The 19,500-nt window shown below is 47.0% G+C and overlaps 1 protein-coding gene across 1 annotated transcript in view; it reads left to right on the top strand.

Moving 5' to 3' along the window:
• LOC145714925 (steryl-sulfatase-like) overlaps nt 1–11,269 on the top strand; it is a 152,210-nt gene extending 140,941 nt beyond the window's left edge. The window contains exon 11 of the mRNA XM_081794454.1: nt 10,665–11,269. Within this exon, the coding sequence (XP_081650580.1) occupies nt 10,665–11,038 (374 nt within the window). The 3' untranslated portion in view covers nt 11,039–11,269. The remainder of the gene's footprint in view (nt 1–10,664) is intronic.
• Nucleotides 11,270–19,500: the final 8,231 nt, after the last annotated feature.

Below are 19,500 nucleotides of genomic sequence, written 5' to 3'. Positions count from 1 at the left end.
CCAGGGAGCAAAACAGACCAAATTCCCTGCCTGACACCAGGCTGTGTGGCTGGCTCTGTCACAGGCCGCGGTGGTGGAGGTGCGAGAGGAAGGTGGGACTGTCACCCGCATGCAGTTACCTGTCAACTACAGGAAACAAAGGGAACTGGTGCTTAGCTGGGTGGGTCAGCTTCCATCAGCTTCCATCACCTCAGATCTCTTTGGTGGGACATTGTCAGTGATTGCCGTACTCTGTGGTGGGACGAGGTACGTAATTCTTAAAGAAAAGAGGGTTGCAGGGCCGCCTGGGGGGGCTCAGTCGGTTGAGCGTCTGACTTGGGCTCAGGGCATGATCTCAGAGTTCGTGGGTTCGAGCCCCACTCGGGCTCTGTGCTGACAGCTCAGAGCCTGGAGCCTGCTTCGGGTTCTGTGTCCCCCTCTCTCTCTCTGCCCCCCCCCCTTTGCTCTTTCTCTCTCTGTCTCAAAAATAAACATTTAAGCAATTAAAAAAACCCATCCCCTTGACCTCATTCTGCACCAGGTTGAGACAACTATGCAGAAGGAACTGTATGTAACTAGAGCCTGCTTCAGATTCCGTGTCTCCCTTTCTCTCTCTCCCTCTCTCTCTAATAAATAAATTTTTTTAATTAAAAGAAAAAGAAAAGAGGGTTGCAGCCTGAGCTCAGAAGACTTTTTAGAGAAGAAAAGAGAAACGTAGGATCAGGATTTAGTCACAGCAGGCCCATGCTGGAGCCAGCTCCTGGTAGGTCGGGAACCTTCCCCACGTGCTGTTAAACTGTTGTTAACGTGAGCTCAGCCGCGCTGGGGGTATTTACACTCAGGGAATTGGTGGGCACAGCAGACCCGGGCTTTCTTCCTCTCTCACAGCTTCTCACTGAGAGCTAGAATTCCATTTCCACCCCTTTGAAACACAAATCCCTTTCAACTGTTAACACGCAATGTCTACTCTATAATTCACTAATTCCATAATTATAATAATTCTGTAATTTAGTTGTCTCAGCAAGTTGAACGACATAATTTAATCATGAGCTAATATCATTACTCCCATTACATTGTAAAAGAACTCACAAAAGCATTATTATCACATGCATAGCTTTTCTTACTTTAAAATGGGAATTTTGAATTAAAATATACTGTGCAAGGTGTATTAAAAGCCTTCAGCTTTAAATTGGGGCATGTGAATCGACGTGAATTAAAAATTCAGTGTAATGGCAGCTTGATTTTATGGATAAAATTTATCTCAGAAAGCAGGAGATCCTTGGCTGAAGCGTTCTGTCACAGATTTGCAAGCTTAAGAATATAGCATACAAACTATGTTAATGGCTGAACACCCAGTTCATGTGATGACAGAGAAATGCATGGGATGTGGTCATCCTGAGGCTGAGCAAAAACGGCCTCACAAATCTGGCTACTGTTTTTTTGTTTTCATTTTGAGAGAGAGAGAGAGAGAGTGCAAGCTTAAGGGGAGGAGAGAGAGGGGGAGAGAGAAGCCCGAGCAGGGTCTGTGCTCTCAGCCCAGAGCCCAACACAGGGCTCTGTCTCATGAACCATGAGATAATGACCTGAACTGAGATCAAGAGTCACTTAACCGACTGAGCCACGCAAGTGCCCCACGAGCTACCTTTCAGTTCAAGTTTGTTTGAAACTTTTTTTCTGTGATTGAAAAAAAAAAAAAGGCATCTTATAAAGAAATTGCAACAAAACACTGTAGGATAACAGAACTCATTCTAAAATCATGTGTTTGTATCCCGCTTTTTAAAAGGTGCATTCTTTGTGATGCCTGGGTGACTCAGTCGGTTGAGTGTCCGACTTCGGCTCAGGTCATGATCTTGCGGGTCGTGAGTTCGAGCCCCGTGTCGGGCTCTGTGCTGACAGCTCAGAGCCCGGAGCCTGCTCTGGCTTCTGCCTCTCCCTCCCTTTCTCTCTCTCTCTCTCTCTCTCTCTCTCTCTCTCTCTCTCTCTCTTTCTCTCTGCCCCTCCCCCACTAGTGCTCTGTCTCTCAAAAATAAATAAATGTAAAAAAATAAATAAGTAAAAATAAATAAAAAGTGCCTTCTTTTCAAAATATTTTTTTTCAGTTACATCATCTTGTTTATTATTATAATTTCTGTAATGAATATGCAGATTTTGTTAACTCCTTTCTGTTCAGCGTGCCTGTGCAAGAGATAAAGTTTAAAACGAAAATAGCATCACTATGGTGAGTAAAGCCAAATGCTTGCTTTGCTGACTGCCTAAAGTTTTCACACGGTTTAGAAATGCATTTTGCCTCTAAAGTACACCTAAGAAAAGAGAGAATCCATGCGGCTGCTGGTGTCTCGTGGGTTGATGGTTACCCAGTGCAACAAAGCTGTGCTCGGCTTTCGTCTTCGTTAGTCATTTTCCGTGGGACCCCCTTCCTTGTCTGATTGTCGGCAATGGGATCCGAAGGGTCAGGAAGGAAGGATTAAGGGTTGACACCACGGGACGTGGGCGGCAGTATTTTGCGGACCAGACCTGTGTGTAGTTGAACTAACCTCCTCGCACTCGACCAGGAGTCCTGGTGCAAGTGGATGGATACACTGTTACCATTGCAGGGAGATATTTAGGCCTCAGGGGTTCCTTTTCCTCTGTGAATGCCTCCCCTAAACGCCACGTCGCATGAGCTCTGGGCACCAGGAGGGACAGGACGTGAATGCACAGTCCTAACGGCTCAGGCGGACGTGTCCCGGGAGGCACGGGCTCCGCTTTGGCAACCGGGGAGAACAAGTGTTATAAGAGGATGGAGAAGGCTTTCCTGAAACCGTGAGACTTTTATTTCATTTATTTTACCTCATTAGCGCTCAGACTCTCAGGAACGGGCTGAACATTCCGGCCGTTCGTTTCCTTTAATGGGGAGGAAAAAAAAAAAAAAAACCTCATAAATGGATTTCATTTTCTTCAACGTAGTCCATTAAATGTGTACTTTGACACGGCACTTTATATTACCTTATATTAGACAGTATTTGGCAGTTTTTAAAACAGACGTCCAGAGGCGCCTGGCTGGCTCAGTTGGTAGAGCGTGGGACTCTTGATCTCGGGGTTGTGAGTTTGAGCCCCGTGTTGGGTGCAGACATCACTTAAAAATAAAATCTTTAGAAAGACATCCACTTTTCTTCTAAAGGTTTCATATGCCTGACCTTAGATTTCATGAATACCGTGGATGAAAAACGTGCCAGCTGTGACTTTGGTTAATTTGTCACAATGCAAACTTACTTCCTTTCGGACACGGAATAAGTCTACATTACATTTTCTTTCTTGAATACCAAAACACAACGTTCAGAATGTTCAAACACATTCTTGGGTCTCAGCTCAGAAGCTGGCTTGTTCTCATCTTAACCAGACGTCCTGTCTTCTGCCCTTTGCACCCTGCATACTGGCTTCTGCTATTTTCTCGTCTATAGTTTCCTGCATCCCTTTGCTCTGACTTGAGCATGAGGCGAATTTCAGTTCTCTGGGTATGCCTGCTCGTGTCTAGAAGTTGGTCCTGATTTGCTTCTGTCTGCTGTCGCACCTGGTATTTGCGGCAGGGACATGTTAGTCCTAAGCAAGGCACATCCTGTGTATCAGCTATTTGTGTCTTCCTCGGTTGTGCGTCTTCTATACAGAAGTGTTTTGTAGGTGGTTACATACTTTGTCCCCTGTTAATCTTTCATTCTTCCAATTTGTCACCTTTGTGTGTCTGTCTGTGGCCATGATCTGTCTTTTGAGAACATACTTCCTGGGGTGCCTGGGTGGCTCAGTCGGTTGAGCGACCGACTTCAGCTCAGGTCATGATCTCACGGTCCGTGAATTCGAGCCCCGTGTCAGGCTCTGTGCTCACAGCTCAGAGCCTGGAGCCTGCTTCAGATTCTGTGTCTCCCCCTCTCTCTCTGCTTCTCCCCTGCTCACACTCTATCTCTCTCTCTCTCTCAAAAATAAATAATAAACATTAAAAAAAATTTTTTTAAGGAAAATATACTTCCTAACCATATACCCTGGCATCTCGTCCTTACCTCCTGCTGTCCTACACTGTGCTACACGCTTTGTGTTGGATACTTCTTCTAATCCTTATAATTAGGAGATTTTGATGACATTAGTGTCAGATTTGTCTGGAACAGGAAAGAAAAAGGAACAGTAATGTACATCGGAGGGAAGTTCCTCTGTCCATCTCACAAGCGACAAGCAGAGGCGGGTGGTCTATGCGGTCTCAGGATGCAAACTCCACATTCTCCACCACCATCTGGAGAATGCAACAGCTTCGTCTTTGTGGTGAATGATGATAGGGTCCCCCAAGGGGCAGCAGGAAGGAGGAATGGGTGGGAAAGATGAGAGGGAAAGGGTGCAGGCCAGTCTTCTCCCAAGCAAGATGTGGAGAGGCTCCGAAGTAAATCCACTGGCCAGAAGTTGGTCACCTGTCCACACCTGGCTTCCAAGGAGGCTGGGAAGTGGAGGGTTCATTGTGGTGCCCACGCGCCCAGGTAGCACTTTCTGTGTGCAGGAGACTGAGAGACGGGGAGCTGTGTCTCTTCAGGAATTTCTCTTTTATAGCTGGGGAGACACAAGTGTAGGAAGCCACATAACTGGCATGCAGTAACACAGCTGACCGCAAAGTTGGATTCATGGCCAACACCGTCTGCTTGTAGGGTCTGCCCCTCCGTGCATGGGAATGGGTTGACCTAAGACGGTTCTCTGAACCATTTGGCCATCTCCACACCTCCAAGTGTGGACCGTTTCTGGGATTCCCCCATGCCATCTTTTTCCCTACGTGTAGCCATCTTCGGGGGCATTGGCTCTGGCCGTCCCTCATTGGCTCCACACCTGACTCCCACCCTCTCAGCTGCTCTCCTGTCCCTCGGTGGACTTTCCGGAAGGCTCAGGTGACTAGTGTTTGCCATGCTCGTTCCTTAGGACTGCTCGGTGTTTGTTGCCAAGATACAGGTATTTGCATCACTCATGTATCTGTCTGGGTCTGTGTCGTGCTCACGGCTCTCCTAGGCACTGCATGCTGTCCAGCAGGATGTTCCCGGGAGGGACGGTAGAATGTGCTGGGCCTTCTCTCTGCCCACGCCAGCTTTCGTGATGGCAGTTGGCTTCCTCCCCCTCTCGGTCCTGCTCAGATCATCATCTCATCAGTTAATTGACCCAACACAGGTGAGAGGCCGTCCCTTCCATGAAAGGTGCTAGGTGCCGGGCACGTAAGAGATGTGGGAAATACAGCTGTTGATTTCAGAGAGCAAAGAATGCAGCGAGAGACATGGAGTGTGTCCACGGCTGGCCAATGTGCAGTGAAAATAGGTGAGAGGGACAGAGACACGCTGATCGCATCCGGCTGGGATTCAGACAGGCCCATGGACAAGGAATTGTTGTAGAACCTTGAAGGATGGGGAGGATTTCAACGTACAGCGGCCAAGAGCAGGGAGGAAGGCATAGCCTGTATGGTGTACTCATTCAGTACTGGGGTTTATTTTTCCGTTCCCCAATTTTTTGTTTGTTTGTACACCGGAGGCTTAGTCGAGGGGAGTTTTTTGTGTTCTGACAGTCAGCCATCGGTCAGGGGAAGTAGGATTGCTCTAAATCCTGCCTGGATTTGAGGCACACTAGTAGCTCCTGGCCTCAGCTGCTTCCTCGTTGGTTGTCCTATTTTCGTGTGGCGTTCTGGTGCAGACAGCTGCAGGAAGCAGGCAGAGCTGTAATCCATTACTCCAGTGCTGAGTCATTCAGGGTCTGGGCTACAGCGAACAGGTAGGAGGGAGCCTTGGGGTCAGGAGGAACGCTTTAAGGATCCTCAGTGGGGGAAAAAGTGTCTTAAGACATGTATTGCAGTGAATGGATGTTAAGAGCGGACAGAATCCAGGGTGGTTGTCACTTAGACTGGCTGCCAGTGTATATTCACAGCTCACTCATATGTGGTCTTGACTACAAACCCGGCTGTGTTCTCAGAACTTATGCACAGGAACAGGTTCTTAACCCGCAAAGCAAGGCCAGGAGGCAGGGACCAGTACTTTCGTAAGCTCACAGAAAGGGAGATGTGGACACGGAGAGGTTCACAGCCATGGCCGGCATCGCACAGCTAGGATACCACGGAGCTAGGACTGGAAGCCCAGTGTTGTGTGCAAATGTCAAGAAAAAGGATGGCAGAACTAAAGCAAATCCTACTACACAAGCCACAGAACCAGGAAACACTTCTACTTAAAGTACGCTGTCCACCCAGGTGGGGCTCAAACTCAGGACCCCGAGATCAAGAATCACATGCTGTACTGACTGAGCCACCCAGGCGCACTTGGGAAACGCTTCTGAACTCAGAACAGAGGGTGTCTACACAGGATGCTGGCCCCTGCACCAGACCAACATCTAGTGGTAGCACTCTAACATAACTAAGGCACGTCACCGCCATACTAATGTCAAGTGAGATGCACGTGGAAAGCGGATTGGCCTCCGTTAATGCAGAATTAAGCACCTTCTGAATGTAACTGGAGAATGTCCCACTGAATTGCCATGTATTCTCGCTATAGAACTTAGTAATTGGTGTCCTGGGACCTCTGATATAAATGACTTAAGACCCTGCTGTGGTCAAAATATTTATGTGTTACAAGGTGAGAAAAATCGATCTTTCCTCAGGGGATAGTGGACTCTTAACGATAGAAAAAAAAAAACCATATTTAAAACACTACAACATTTTTCTAGTATATGGAGAAATCCAGCATGAAGTACGCTATCAAAATAATTTTGGAAGACAGGACAAAATATAGCTGTTAGCAGTATAACGTGACATGATGTGCTTCCTGTTGTATCACATGCCCGGGATTCGCTCTTTTCCATTGAAAAGACAGCTCTGAAGGTATCGATTCCCAGGTTCCTGGTAAATAACGGAAAGGCATCTCTGTCTTGTAAGCTTACGTGCAATCATATGCAATCCCACTGCTCTGAGTCGAGCAAATGCAACATGGTCCAAAGAAACAGCAGAGAGAATAAGCCGTCTGTCTTTTTACAAGAAGTTTTAAAATCCAGGTTAGAAAATAAAAAGGCACGTATTCCGTACGGCATACCAAACAAGCAAAAAATCAGAACAATTAATTATTAATTCTACACCTGTCCGAGCTCGGTAGTGATCCCCCACTGCTCCCGGGCAAGGACGCCCGAGATTTCCTGAGCAGCGTTTGAGTCAGTTTTGCAGTTAGCCTCTGGGCCGGCGTGACCGAAGGCGGTAATGATGGAGCCCGTGTGCGCGGCTCTCAAAAGCAAGTGGGAAATAGGGGCCCTTGAAATGAATTTGTTCCAGGAGCCGCCTTGTCTCGGGGTGTTAAACACAGCGAGACGCGACTCGAATGTCCGATTGGAAACACCCTCCCCGAATCTGCTGCATTCGCAGCAAGAGCAGGGCGCTTCGCGCACACACCTGTCTCCAAACACTCATGGCCCCGCTGACCCCGACCCGGGATGCCTTCTAAGTGGCAGCGGCTTGTGCCGCCGAAAAGGCTTCTAGAGAAAATCTGTCACGCTTCAGAGGACCGGGGGAAAAGAGGAGTTGATGTAGAGAATGTTAAGGAAACCCATGTGAGTTTCAGAAGTCCGCCAGAGAGCGTAAGGATGCTCAGAAATGGTCTGCAGCCTCCCGTGTGTGCCTGTCTGCCTGATTCGGCCTTTAAACGGCAGGTGTGCTGAGCACCTGTGGTTTGACACAGGTGTGGTCTGCTGCCTCCTGCAGCAAGAACAAGGCCAAAGCTGGAGGTGTCCTCGTGTGGAACAACTCTTTGAACGGATTCCCTTAGAGCACACGCACATCGCTTGCCCGGTGGGTGCCAGGTCTCCGCCTCCTCCAGACCGCAGAGAGGCTCCCCTTCCCTTGCACGTGGTTACCTGAGGGCAGGGGTTGCTTGAGGATGACGCAGACACTCGGGACAGTTGTTTTCAGTTCATTCTGTTGGTTCATTCTGTGTTTGGATCGGTGGGTCAGTAAATGCCTCAAAGTCACCGTTGCGACGATACGTGCAAATTATGAAACAGAATTAATCAAGAGGTCTGTCCTTCACAGTGGGAATGTCTCTGGCTCTCTGGCGGGGGAGGGGGCACATAAAAACACCGTAGTGATCATGGAAGACAAGACGATCTCGTCCTGGGCCTGATTCCAGTTGGTCAGTACCTGCTGATTCTGTCTTTATCTGCTCCCTTCTTCACGTGCAGAAAGCTCTTTTCACGGCCCTGTCAGAAGACGTTTGATGAGCACTCAGCTCCTCAGAATAAACAGACAAGTCTTTCATAACTATTTGTAAATCAGGTTTCTTCCCTAAAAAAGGCAGTCTCTGGGGGTATGATGGAACACTGACTTGATTTCGAAAGAACTTAAATTTTTAAACTGTGTAGCCATCCTATTGTAACCATCCTACCATGGGGTCAATGAATTCTCCTAATTTGGATTTTTTTTAAGTTTATTTATTTTTGAGAGAGAGGGCATGAGCGGGGGGGGGGGGCAGAGAGAGAGAGAGACAGAGAGAGAGAGAGAGAGAGAGAGAGAGAGAGAGAGAATCCCAAGCAGGCTCCACACACAGCCCGACGCGGGACTCAAACCCACGAATCGTGAGATCATGACCTGAGCTGAAATCGAGAGTCGGACACTTAACTGACTGAGCCACCCAGCCTGGCCCCCCAGGCTCATTTAATTCTTGATTTGATATGCTTAGGTTTTCTCAGAAAGGAGAAAATGAAATGTTAACTGAGGTCTGAACGTGGTTTGGGTTGTTTGTGACAGCTGTGGGTGGGCCCAAGCACAGCCTCCTAATGCGTTGAATGTTGCCCAATGCTCTTGCAGAAAATGCTGAATTGCCTTCCCCCACCCCCCGCATCCTTTTTTTTTTTAATATTCATAATGTCATGTGCTTAAAAGTGGGCTTTGAAATATGTGCTGCTTACCACGTCCATCTCTTTCTTCCCTACTCCCCCCATCTTTAACCCTTGGACGCTATTTACTTAGCTATGCAGTAGACCTTCGAGATGGCCTCTCTGAAACGTTGGTGTAGCGTAAGACTAAAGTAGGTGCTGTGTGTGCGTGTGCATGTGCGTGCGTTCTGATTACCTGGTTGTGATAGATATACACATGAAAGCCTTTATTTTTTCCCCCAAAGAGCAACTTTATTTCAAACACAGAAAAAAGCATACAGAAAACTATAAAGGGTGAGACATAGAATGAATTCTTTTTGTTGTTCTTATCACTGATTAAACGCATTTGGGAAGAACGGCCGACCAAGAAAAATTATTAGCTTTTTGTACAAACTTGAAATGCAGACTAGTAAAAAACTGTCAAACGCAGAATTTTGTTGTGCATAAATCTATACCTGAGCAGATATTCATTAAATGGGTCTCTCACTGTTAGCAAGTGTGTTCCACCTTGCACACACAACTTTCAATTCATTTAACTCAGTGGGTTTTTTCTTTGTTTTGTTAGTGTTTGTTTGTTTATTTATTTATTTATTTTTACCTTGGGGAGGCCATAATTTTATTTTATTTTTTTTAATGGCCAACACCCAAATGTTCCTTTATTTGTGTGTGTGTGTGTGTGTGTGTGTGTGTTTCATATATGAAGTTTATTGTCAACTTGGTTTCCATACAACACCCAGTGCTCATCCCACAAGGTGCCCTCCTCAATACCCATCACCTACCCTCCCCTCCCTCCCACCCCCCATCAACCCTCAGTTTGTTCTCAGTTTTTAAGAGTCTCTTATGCTTTGGCTCTCTTCCACTCTTACCTCTTTTTTTTTTTTTTTCTTCCCCTCCCCCATGGGTTTCTGTTAAGTTTCTCAGGATCCATATAAGAGTGAAACCGTATGCTATCTGTCTTTCTCTGTATTGAAAGCCTTTATAGTATCTTCCTGTATTCCTTTCAAGATTGCAAAGATGGAATGTTACTGTTTTATCAGGAAGGCATTAAAATGCATTTATGAATTCTTGGCTTCAGTCATGACACAGTCATTTGCTGTGAGCAATTAAAAAAAAACCACGCATGTGCACGTGTGTGTGCAAGCACTTTTCTCTCGTGTCCATGTTAGCAGTGAGCCTACCTCTTCTGGAAGGTCCTGTTTTAAACAGAAACACAGGCTGCAGGTTGAAAACGTCAGAGGGCAAGAGGTGGCGGGGCTGGGAGCTTGTCCTCTGTTGGTCTGTGTGTGTTTATTGAGGGCAGCTGCACAGTTCCGCACTATAAAGTTTATTAGACCAAAGTGACGGTCCTGGCCGAGTTCTCAGCTCAATTAATAGGCTTTTTTCTTCTCCTGCCTGCACAGCATCACCTAAGGAATTAGGGATTGGGAAAAAGGAAGAGGAGGGAGATAGAGAAGGAGAGGTTGGGAGAAAGAAAGAGAGAGGGAGAGAGATGTTTTTCAGTAGAAAGAAAATGCCATGGTCCCATGTAAATTTGCCTCGTAGAAGCGGTCATTCTCTTAATGTTACCTTTGTGTCACCAGTTGCACCTTCACACGTGTTTTTGCTTTCTTATTTATCTTTCTGGCTATGGCATTCGTTCTTTTGAGCCTTAAGGGTAAGGAATCGAAACAGGTCCGTTTCATCCCTGACTAAGGCTTCCCATGCTGGCAGCATAGTTTCTGTGCACGTTCCCATTCGTGGTGCAATAGAGATGCTTCCCACACCACACCAACCTCTGTCCTTGTACACCACAGGCACGTCCATCTGGAAGGCCTTCTTCTTCACGCCCAAGTTCAGCCCCGAGGGCGCCAACGGCTGCTTTTCCACACACGTGTGTTTCTGCCACGGGCATTCTGTCAGCTACCATCATCCGCCGTTGCTGTTTGATATTTCCAGAGACCCCACAGAGAGAAACCCAGTGACGCCAGCGACCGAGCCCCGGTTCCAGGAGGTCCTCGACACCATGCAGCAGGCAGTAGACCGTCACAGCAAGACCCTGAAGGCGGTCCCCAATCAGTTGTCACTGGGCAACATTGTCTGGAAGCCGTGGCTTCAGATGTGTTGCTCACCGTCAGGCCTGTCTTGCCAGTGTGACCGAGAAAAACAGGCCAGGAGAGCAAGCCACTAGCTGTACGTCCGGGGTGGCACTGGGCAGCCCCAGCCCTGTGGGAGCCTCGCATTCTGGTGCGTTGGCCGCCATGGTTCCCCTAGCCCCCAAAACAAGGGGATAACACTGAAAAAGCAATTAGTAAATCTTCACATATGCCACTTACAATGAGCAAAGGGCCATGAAGTACATGATGCTAAGTTGCAGTTCGGCTCGTGGAAGGCAATTATTATCGGTATTGTTTAGAATACATATCAAGGGGCGCCTGGGTGGCGCAGTCGGTTAAGCGTCCGACTTCAGCCAGGTCACGATCTCACGGTCCGTGAGTTCGAGCCCCGCGTCAGGCTCTGGGCTGATGGCTCGGAGCCTGGAGCCTGTTTCCGATTCTGTGTCTCCCTCTCTCTCTGCCCCTCCCCCATTCATGCTCTGTCTCTCTCTGTCCCAAAAATAAATAAAAAACGTTGAAAAAAAAAAAAAAAAAAGAATACATATCAAATGCTATTCATGATAGATATACTTACATCCTCCCAGTTCATTTCTTTCCTTGAGAAACCTGAGATACTTAAACTAGGAAGCTAGAAGCTGATCGCTTTTGAAGTCAAAGCAGGAGAGGCTCACAGGTGGGTACGTATTGCTCGACAGACTTTGTGGGAAATCCTTCCTTCAGGAGCAATAATCCCAAACCACATCTGTCCCGAGGGGATTTCCGTTTTACGATTTATAGTATTATACTTGGGTTTTACTGATTCTTCGGTGAATGGGAATTCTGAAATAAAGGCTACCTCGGGGTGGGGTGGGGGGGCGGGAGTCACAGGAATCCATCCCAACGTGATGCAAAATTACTGGCACGGCACGTGGATGATTTGCGGGCAAAGCATTCGTAAGCACTCCATGACCCACACGTGATGCCGTGATGTGTTTCGTGGTTGCGGGATTTACCGAGGAGACCAGAGGAGTTACCGTAAGCCCTTTTGTTCTGTGTTCTCATGTCCCACGGCTACGAAATCCCTATGCCTCCAGTCCTCAGTGAGACGTACAACTTTGTTCTAATTCTCTTTCTTCCGACATCACTAGTTAAGGGACAAGGCATCACGAGGCCACACAGGCGATGGACGGACAGTGGCTCAGCCGCAGAAGGGTCCTGAGTGTGAGCCCCCACTGTGGAAAGAGTGCACCCGGGTGGACAAGGCTTACATCAGTTGTTCAAACAGGATACGTTCTCCAACAGCATCGCAGGGATTCCTTTCCTGGTCCGTGGACAGGAGCTGCTGTCCCTGTGGCTACCCAGTCATGTCCTCTGTGAACGGGTCTCAGCACCGTCTGCTGGCCTCATGTTGGCTCAGTTCCAGGAGAGGACAGCCACATGGAAAGTCTGGAGCCTGGGTGGCTGAGTGGGAAGAATGTGTGCTCTGTCCACGTTCCCACAGCGGGCTACACTTCTCTCTACTCGTCCCCCATCAATCACTTCCAACATCAGCGATAGTGCCCTCGTTCCTCTTGACGTCCGTGATTTTAGATTTTGATGTTTGTTTTCTTTCCCTTCAAACCTGCAAGTGAGTTTTCCTCCTCTCCCCAGTTGAGTGGCGGAAAGTTGGAGAGCAAACAGAATTCTCAACTTTTCATGTGGATTTCACACTCCAGAAATTGCCAAAAATCTGTCGTATTACTTTAGGAACCATTAAAGAATGCACTAGCATGTTAATAACGTGTTAGGATTATTGCTGACGTTACCAGGCAGAAACTACTTAAAACCTCTGTTAGGAACTTGGGTTTTCAGCTGATCGTGCTTATTCAAAGTTTAACACACTCCATGCAAGTGGACTTTGAGACAGCGCTTGATGGTGTGGGCATGTATGTTGGAGGATGAAGTAATTTAAAGCGCTTTTACAGATTATGTGGATACACATTTACGTACAGAGTTGTTCAGTCTGTACAATGTTCGCAGCAAATGAAGGATACATATACCTCTAGAAATAAAATGAGCTCTCACATATTTGCCTCAAAATAAGTTAAATCACCATTACGAATCAGGGTATTTAAAAATCAGGTTCAGTCATAATAACGGTGATGCTTAGATTTCAGACCACTTGCCATCTGAAAGTTTTGCTTGGGGTGTACGGCAGGAAATTTGAATTCTTTTGTTCAGGGAACACCAAGCAGGCCTTCTTTACGACCTGGTTTTGTGTTTGTTGGTTTTACAAAGCTGTATGAGCCTACTTGTTTTCAAAGACTCTCAGTGGTATTACGTACCATAAGGTTTGTATGTCCAAACCTTCCTGGGTTTTGAAGGTTTCAACAAATTCTTCCGCAACAAAATCACTACATGCGTAGCATTTCATAGACATGCCAAGCTAAGCAAACAGTAACGTGTAGACAGGCATCGTTTTCCAAGGTCAGTGACGCTGTGTGAGAACCAGAATCCCACCCTACGTCGTGAAGGATTCAAGAAGGGAAACAGACATTAGGTTGCCCTGAAGGACACACAGAGGAGAGCAGAGAAAAGATGTGGGTCCAGTGTCTGGTCTGCCTCTGAAGAATGCCACCTGTAAAGTGATGGCAGCTGGTAAAGGATTCTGAGAACCTTGTTCTAATGCCCATGCAAACTTAAAATAAAACTCTCCTTGAAAGAAATGTGTCGTATGGCTCTATTTTCCTGTGTGACTCAATTCAACGGGTACGCGGAGGGCTTTACTATGCTAAGCAATGGCGGATACAGGTTTCAATTCAACAAATATTGATCGTGTCCCAAAGCCTCAGGGAAGGGCTCAGAAATACACAGATGGGTGAGGAGTGTGGTAGCCCCTCACCTCCAGGACTAGTTAGCCATCACGCACACAGTCTCAGGCCTTTTCAGGGGTGCACAAAAAGTGCCTTAATTACTTTTAAAATCAGAAAGAAAAAGATAAACCCTTGGGGTTGGAGGTCATGTGCACACGTGTAGCAACACGGTGGTGAAATAGAATCTTAGTGTGTTCACATATTTTAGGTTCTTGTGTAACATGCCATTATCTTCTTTTTTTTTAATGTGTAGTTATTTTTGAGAGAGAGAGAGAGAGAGAGCACAAGCAGGGAGGAGGAAGAGGAGAGAGAGAGAGAGAGAGAGAGAGAGACAGACAGGGAATCCCGGGCCGACTCTGCATTGTCAGCACAGAGCCCGATGCAAGGCTTGAACCCACAAACTGTGAGATCACGACCTGAGCCGAAACCAAGAATCGGATGGTCAACTGACCAAGCCACCCAGGCGCCCCTCATGTCCTTATCTGAAAACCTATTTAATGTGTTTTTCCTTTATGGGCCCGTGAAAGTCTCAACTAGCCCTGTGCTCAAGTGAAACGCCCTCCTTTCCTTGACAGATACGTGGAGCAGAGAATTCTGCAGGGTTTAAATTTTGAAACGGGAAACGTTGGCCTCTCTGGTCTGTCATGGGACTGGATTCCTTCTGAATCCTTTGGAAGACCGAAGCAGAGTCCGGATAAAGCCCTGTGGCAGTAAGAAGGGCAAGGAAGATGTGTGTGAACACTGGGTCCAGGGGTGGGGGGAAGGGGGCCCGTCATTTGACCCAGCACTGCTGCGCGAAAACTCAATTGGGTGCTTAGGGGGAGGTGTCTGTGGACAACACACTTTGACTGCTGCAGGCTCCAATCTGGATCTCAGGCCTCATTACTCCCTTCCTTAGCCCTCAGAGAATGTGATTTGTGATGTAAATGACCATGTCCCCCTTAAATACAGGCTCCTTCCAGGACAGCTGCAACGGGTCTGAGGGTCGGGCTCTCTCTCACTCTGGCATCACAGACTCCTGTATTGCCACAGCTCCATCCGGCGAACATCACTTAATACCATTGTTTCGTTTAGCGGGCTCTCAATATAGCACTCGTAATTTGCCGGGACGTAATATTATGCTAAAGGGGAGGGACATGTCAGCTCTCCTAATTAGGACACTAGCAGCTCGGAAAGTACCCGTGAGTTCACACAAAGGAGGCGTTGTTCATGTAGTGACTCACCGGTTTTGTAAGAAGAAAACACCATGTCGGAGACCCTCAAATGTTTGCTCTAAAAACGGTCTGACTCATTGGGGCGCCTGGGTGGCTCAGTCGGTTAAGCGGCTGACTTCGGCTCAGGTCATGATCTTGCGGTCTGTGAGTTTGAGCCCCGCATCCAGCTGTGTGCTGACAGCTCAGAGCCTGGAGCCTGTTTCAGATTCTGTGTCTCCCTCTTTCTCTGACCCTCCCCTGTTCATGCTCTGTCTCTCCCTGTCTCAAAAAAAAAAAAAAAAAAAAAGTTAAAAAAATAAAATAAAATAAAAACGGTCCTACTCATGAGGTTCAAATGGTCTAAATGACTTTTCACGATGACTCTGTTTATCTCCCCCGGCGGATTCTTCGCGTCTTCATAGAGGCGAGTTGCATGATGCTTTTGTATGCTTTTACCCGGTCAGCAAGCCGTCATTGTCATATTGAAATCTAGGGTATAAGACTGGCCTCACCGATCCTGTGAGCGTCTCAGGTTTCAAACTCTATTACCTGTGGTGGTGATTTTCTACAGGCAGAATTTCCACTGCATGTGTTTTTCTAAATATGCGCTGTGAGTTGCCTATCAAAATTTATATTGTCTAAATTTAACACAGTGTACAAAACTACGTAAATGTACAAAGACGTGGCCTGTTCCCCAGTGGGCGGGGCGCCTTGGTGACTACATTTGACACAGAAATGTTCTCCTGGTGCAAATGGGACAGTTTCGTATGCGCGGGTACCAGGCAGGGTGACATTTCCCGTTTCTCTTGTTGTCACGTTGGCACCATGAGACCGACACTGAGGCCTGGCCAGAAAGGTCCCCGCACATCTCTGCTTGTGGCTGCAGACTGCACAACACCCAGGTAAGGGCTCCGACAAGAACACCATGCGGATACGAGGGCCCGGACCCCTGAGTCACATCACCCCCCGGGGCAGCTGGGGACAGCTGCCTGGTCACCCGGCAACTGCAACCCTGACCAAGATCCAACTTTTACCTCGTAAGCCGCTGAGATTCGCAGGTTGTTAGAATCACAACAGCCAGACTAATTACCTTGAATAACACAGTAGGTGTGATACGCTCTCTAAGCCTGACGTTTTGCGGTACCTCTTTGGATTGCAAACGATTTTTCTGACTTACTGGGTGCTTGCTCGACATAGAGGTCCCGTGCATTCGTTCTTGGGTGTCTGTGTTGTTCTCTTATATTTTAATTTTAATTTTAAAGGTTGTCAGAACACGTCACCTCTTGGATTTTTAAGTGTGCAATGCAGACCTGTTAACTGTCGGTAGCACGTTGCACAGCAGACCTCCAGAATCCATCCTGTATGACGGGCACTTTGTACACGCCGATTTGCAACCACCCATTTTCCTTGTCCCCCAGACCCTGCCCACGTCCATCCTGCTGTTTGCTCCTGGGAGGTGGACTGTTTTAGATGCGGCTTGTAAGTAGAGCTCAGCAGTATCTATGCTTCTGTGACTGACTTAATTCATATGACATAAATTCCCTACAGTTCATCCGTGTTGTTGCATATCGTGGGATTCCCTTCCTTTTTAAGATTGAAAGATTATCTTAAAAAGATTCCCTTCCTTTTTAAGGTTATTTATTTGTTTTAAGCTTATTTACTTGAGAGAGAGAAACTGTGAGCAGGGGAGGGGCAGAGAGAGAAGGAGAGAGAGAATCCCAAGCAGCTCCACACTGTCAGTGCAGAGCCCGATGCGGGACTCGAACTCGTGAACCATGAGACTCATGACCTGAGCCGAAACCAAGGGTTGGACGGTTAACTGACGGAGGCACCCAGGCACCCCTGAAGGGTGGTGTGTGTTACTTTAAAAAAAGAAAGAAAGAGAAAGAAACAAAGAAAGAAAGCAAGCCTCAGGTGTTGGCAAGGAACTGAAAGCAGGATCTCAGAGAGGTATGGGCACCCCCATTTTCACCGCAGCACCATTCACGATAGCCAAGATGTGGCCGTGGCCTACATCAGTGGAGGAGTGGATAAAGGAAATGTGGTTTATGCAGGTGATCAACTGTGTGGGGGTGGGGGTCAGATAAACTTCGGCGTAAAAATATAATGGGGCTACCAGCCATTGACTGCGGCCCAGAACTGAGGATAAATGATTGTAGTGTAGACCAAGGGAGTGAGTAGGCACACTTGAGTACGTTACACAACCAACAAATCAATGATGACTTCAACGTTGACTCCTCTCAAACTTGGAGTACTAGATTTTGCTTCATTCGCTAGAAGAAGATAGGAGATTTCAAACTATGTTACATATATTGACAGATGGTTGTATTTACAATGGCAGAATTTTCCAATATTTAAGTAATCTCTACCCCCAACATGGGGCTCAAAGTCATGACCCTGAGGTCAAGAGTCATGTGCTGTTCCCACTGAGCCAGCCTGGCACCCCTATTAAATACCCTTTAGGGGCACCTGGGTGGCTTACTCAGTTGAACGTCCAACTCTTGACTTCAGCTCGGGTCACGATCTCATGGTTTGTGAGTTCGAATCCCACATCAGGCTCCGTACTGGCAGTGGGGAGTCTGCTTAGGATTTCTCTCTCTCTCTCTCTGCCCCTCCCTTGCTTGGGCTCTCTCTCTCAAAATAAATAAAAATAAACTGGAAAGAAGGAAGGAAGGAAGGAAGGAAGGAAGGAAGGAAGGAAGGAAGGAAGGAAGGGAGGGAAGAAAGGAAGGGAAGGAGAGGAGGTGGGAGGGAAGGAAGGAAGGGAAGGAGGGAAGGAAGGAAGGGAAGGAGAGAAGGAAGGAAGGAAGAAAAGGAAGGAAGGAAGGAAGGAAGGAAAGGAGGGAAGAAAGGAAGGGAAGGAGAGGAGGTGGGAGGGAAGGAAGGAAGGGAAGGAGAGAAGGAAGGAAGGAAGGAAGGAAGGAAGGAAGGAAGGAAGGAAGGAAAAAATACTCTTTGAATTCCCTGTAAACTTTATAACCTTTTAAATACTTAAAAACATATTTCCTGTGATTATGTAAAGGACTCCAGTCACTGTGTTGTTTTAGTTTTGTTGATCAGATTTTAGTCTTAGAAAAAGATCAAAAGACAGCGTAATGTTTTAAAGCCAATTTCTTTCACCAACGTTTGAAATAAGAACCACGTAAACTGTTTAATATTTACAATTAATTCGTGGCATTCATGCATCTCCTGCTTTTCTGTAAGAGCCCACATGTCCATCAACTGATGAATGGATAAAGAAGATGTGGTTTATATATACAATTGAATAGTACTTGCCAATGAGAAAGAACGAAATCTGGCCATTTGCAGCAACGTGAATGGATCTGGAGGGCATTATGCTGAGTGAAGTAAGTCAGACAGAGAAAGACAGATACACGTTTTTTCACTCATGTGGAACTTGAGAAACTTAACAGAAGACCATGGGGGGAAGGGAAGGGGAAAAAAAAATTTCAAACAGAGAGGGAGGCAAACCATGTGAGACTTAAATACAGAGAACCAATTGAGGGTTGATGGGGGCTGGGGGAGAGGGGAAAATGGGTGATGGGCATTGAGGAGGGCACCTGTTGGGATGAGCACTGGGTTTTTTATTTAATGGATGAATCATGGAAACTTATCTCCGAAACCGAGAGCACACCGTATACACTGTATGTTAGCTAACTCGACAATAAGTTATATTAAAAATAAAAATAATAAAAAAGTAAATTTGACTTCAAAAAAAAAAAAGGGTGGAAAACATTCCATAACCAGCTAGCATCCAGACATTCTTCAGCAAGGACTGAAAGTGGTCCCTCTCAAATTGAAGGCAGCAAGTGCCGTACAAAGAGTTTGGGAGACGTGGGGGCTTCAGGTAATTCAGGAAAGGACGCGCGTGGCATTTTATCCGACAGGAGAAGCGCACTGGGTTGGAACGTGCTGAGAGAGAGTGGTATCAGACAGGCCATCCGTTAGAGCTTGGATTGGGGAGACCTGCTCCCAGCCAGCACATCTGGAGCGGAGATAAAGTGACTTTTTGGAGTGTGCATTGCATCACGCTGCTGGTGAGGCGGGAACTGGTACAAAGTCCCACGCCGATAAGAGGGGCTACGATGTGGAGTAATCTTGGGTTAGACTCGTTCATCTCAGGCTCGATTCCAGGTACTTCCGTGGGTTAATCTACTAAATCTTCACTATTCATCTGTCAGATGTTGTGATGGTCCTGTTACAGATGAGGAAACAGGTCCAGAGGACCGGATGTAAATATGTTGCTTTATGCTTTTAGATGGATGTAGTGACCTCTCGGTTACAAAAATAAGTAACAGAGGGCACCTGCCTGGCTCAGTCGGTAGAGCATGTGACTCTTAATCTCAGGATTGTAAGTTTGAGCTCCATGTTAAGTGTAGAGAGTACTTAAAAATAAAATCTTGGGGCGCCTGGGTGGCTCAGTTGGTTGAGCGTCCGACTTCGGCTCAGGTCATGATCTCGCAGTCCGTGAGTTCAAGCCCTGCGTCAGGCTCTGTGCTGACAGCTCGGAGC

The sequence above is a fragment of the Panthera onca genome, chromosome Y (assembly GCF_046562875.1).
Source record: "Panthera onca isolate mPanOnc1 chromosome Y, mPanOnc1 haplotype 2, whole genome shotgun sequence".
NCBI lineage: Eukaryota > Metazoa > Chordata > Mammalia > Carnivora > Felidae > Panthera > Panthera onca.
The sequence above is the reverse complement of the archived record's forward strand: the minus strand, read 5'-3'. Positions and strand labels throughout refer to the sequence as shown.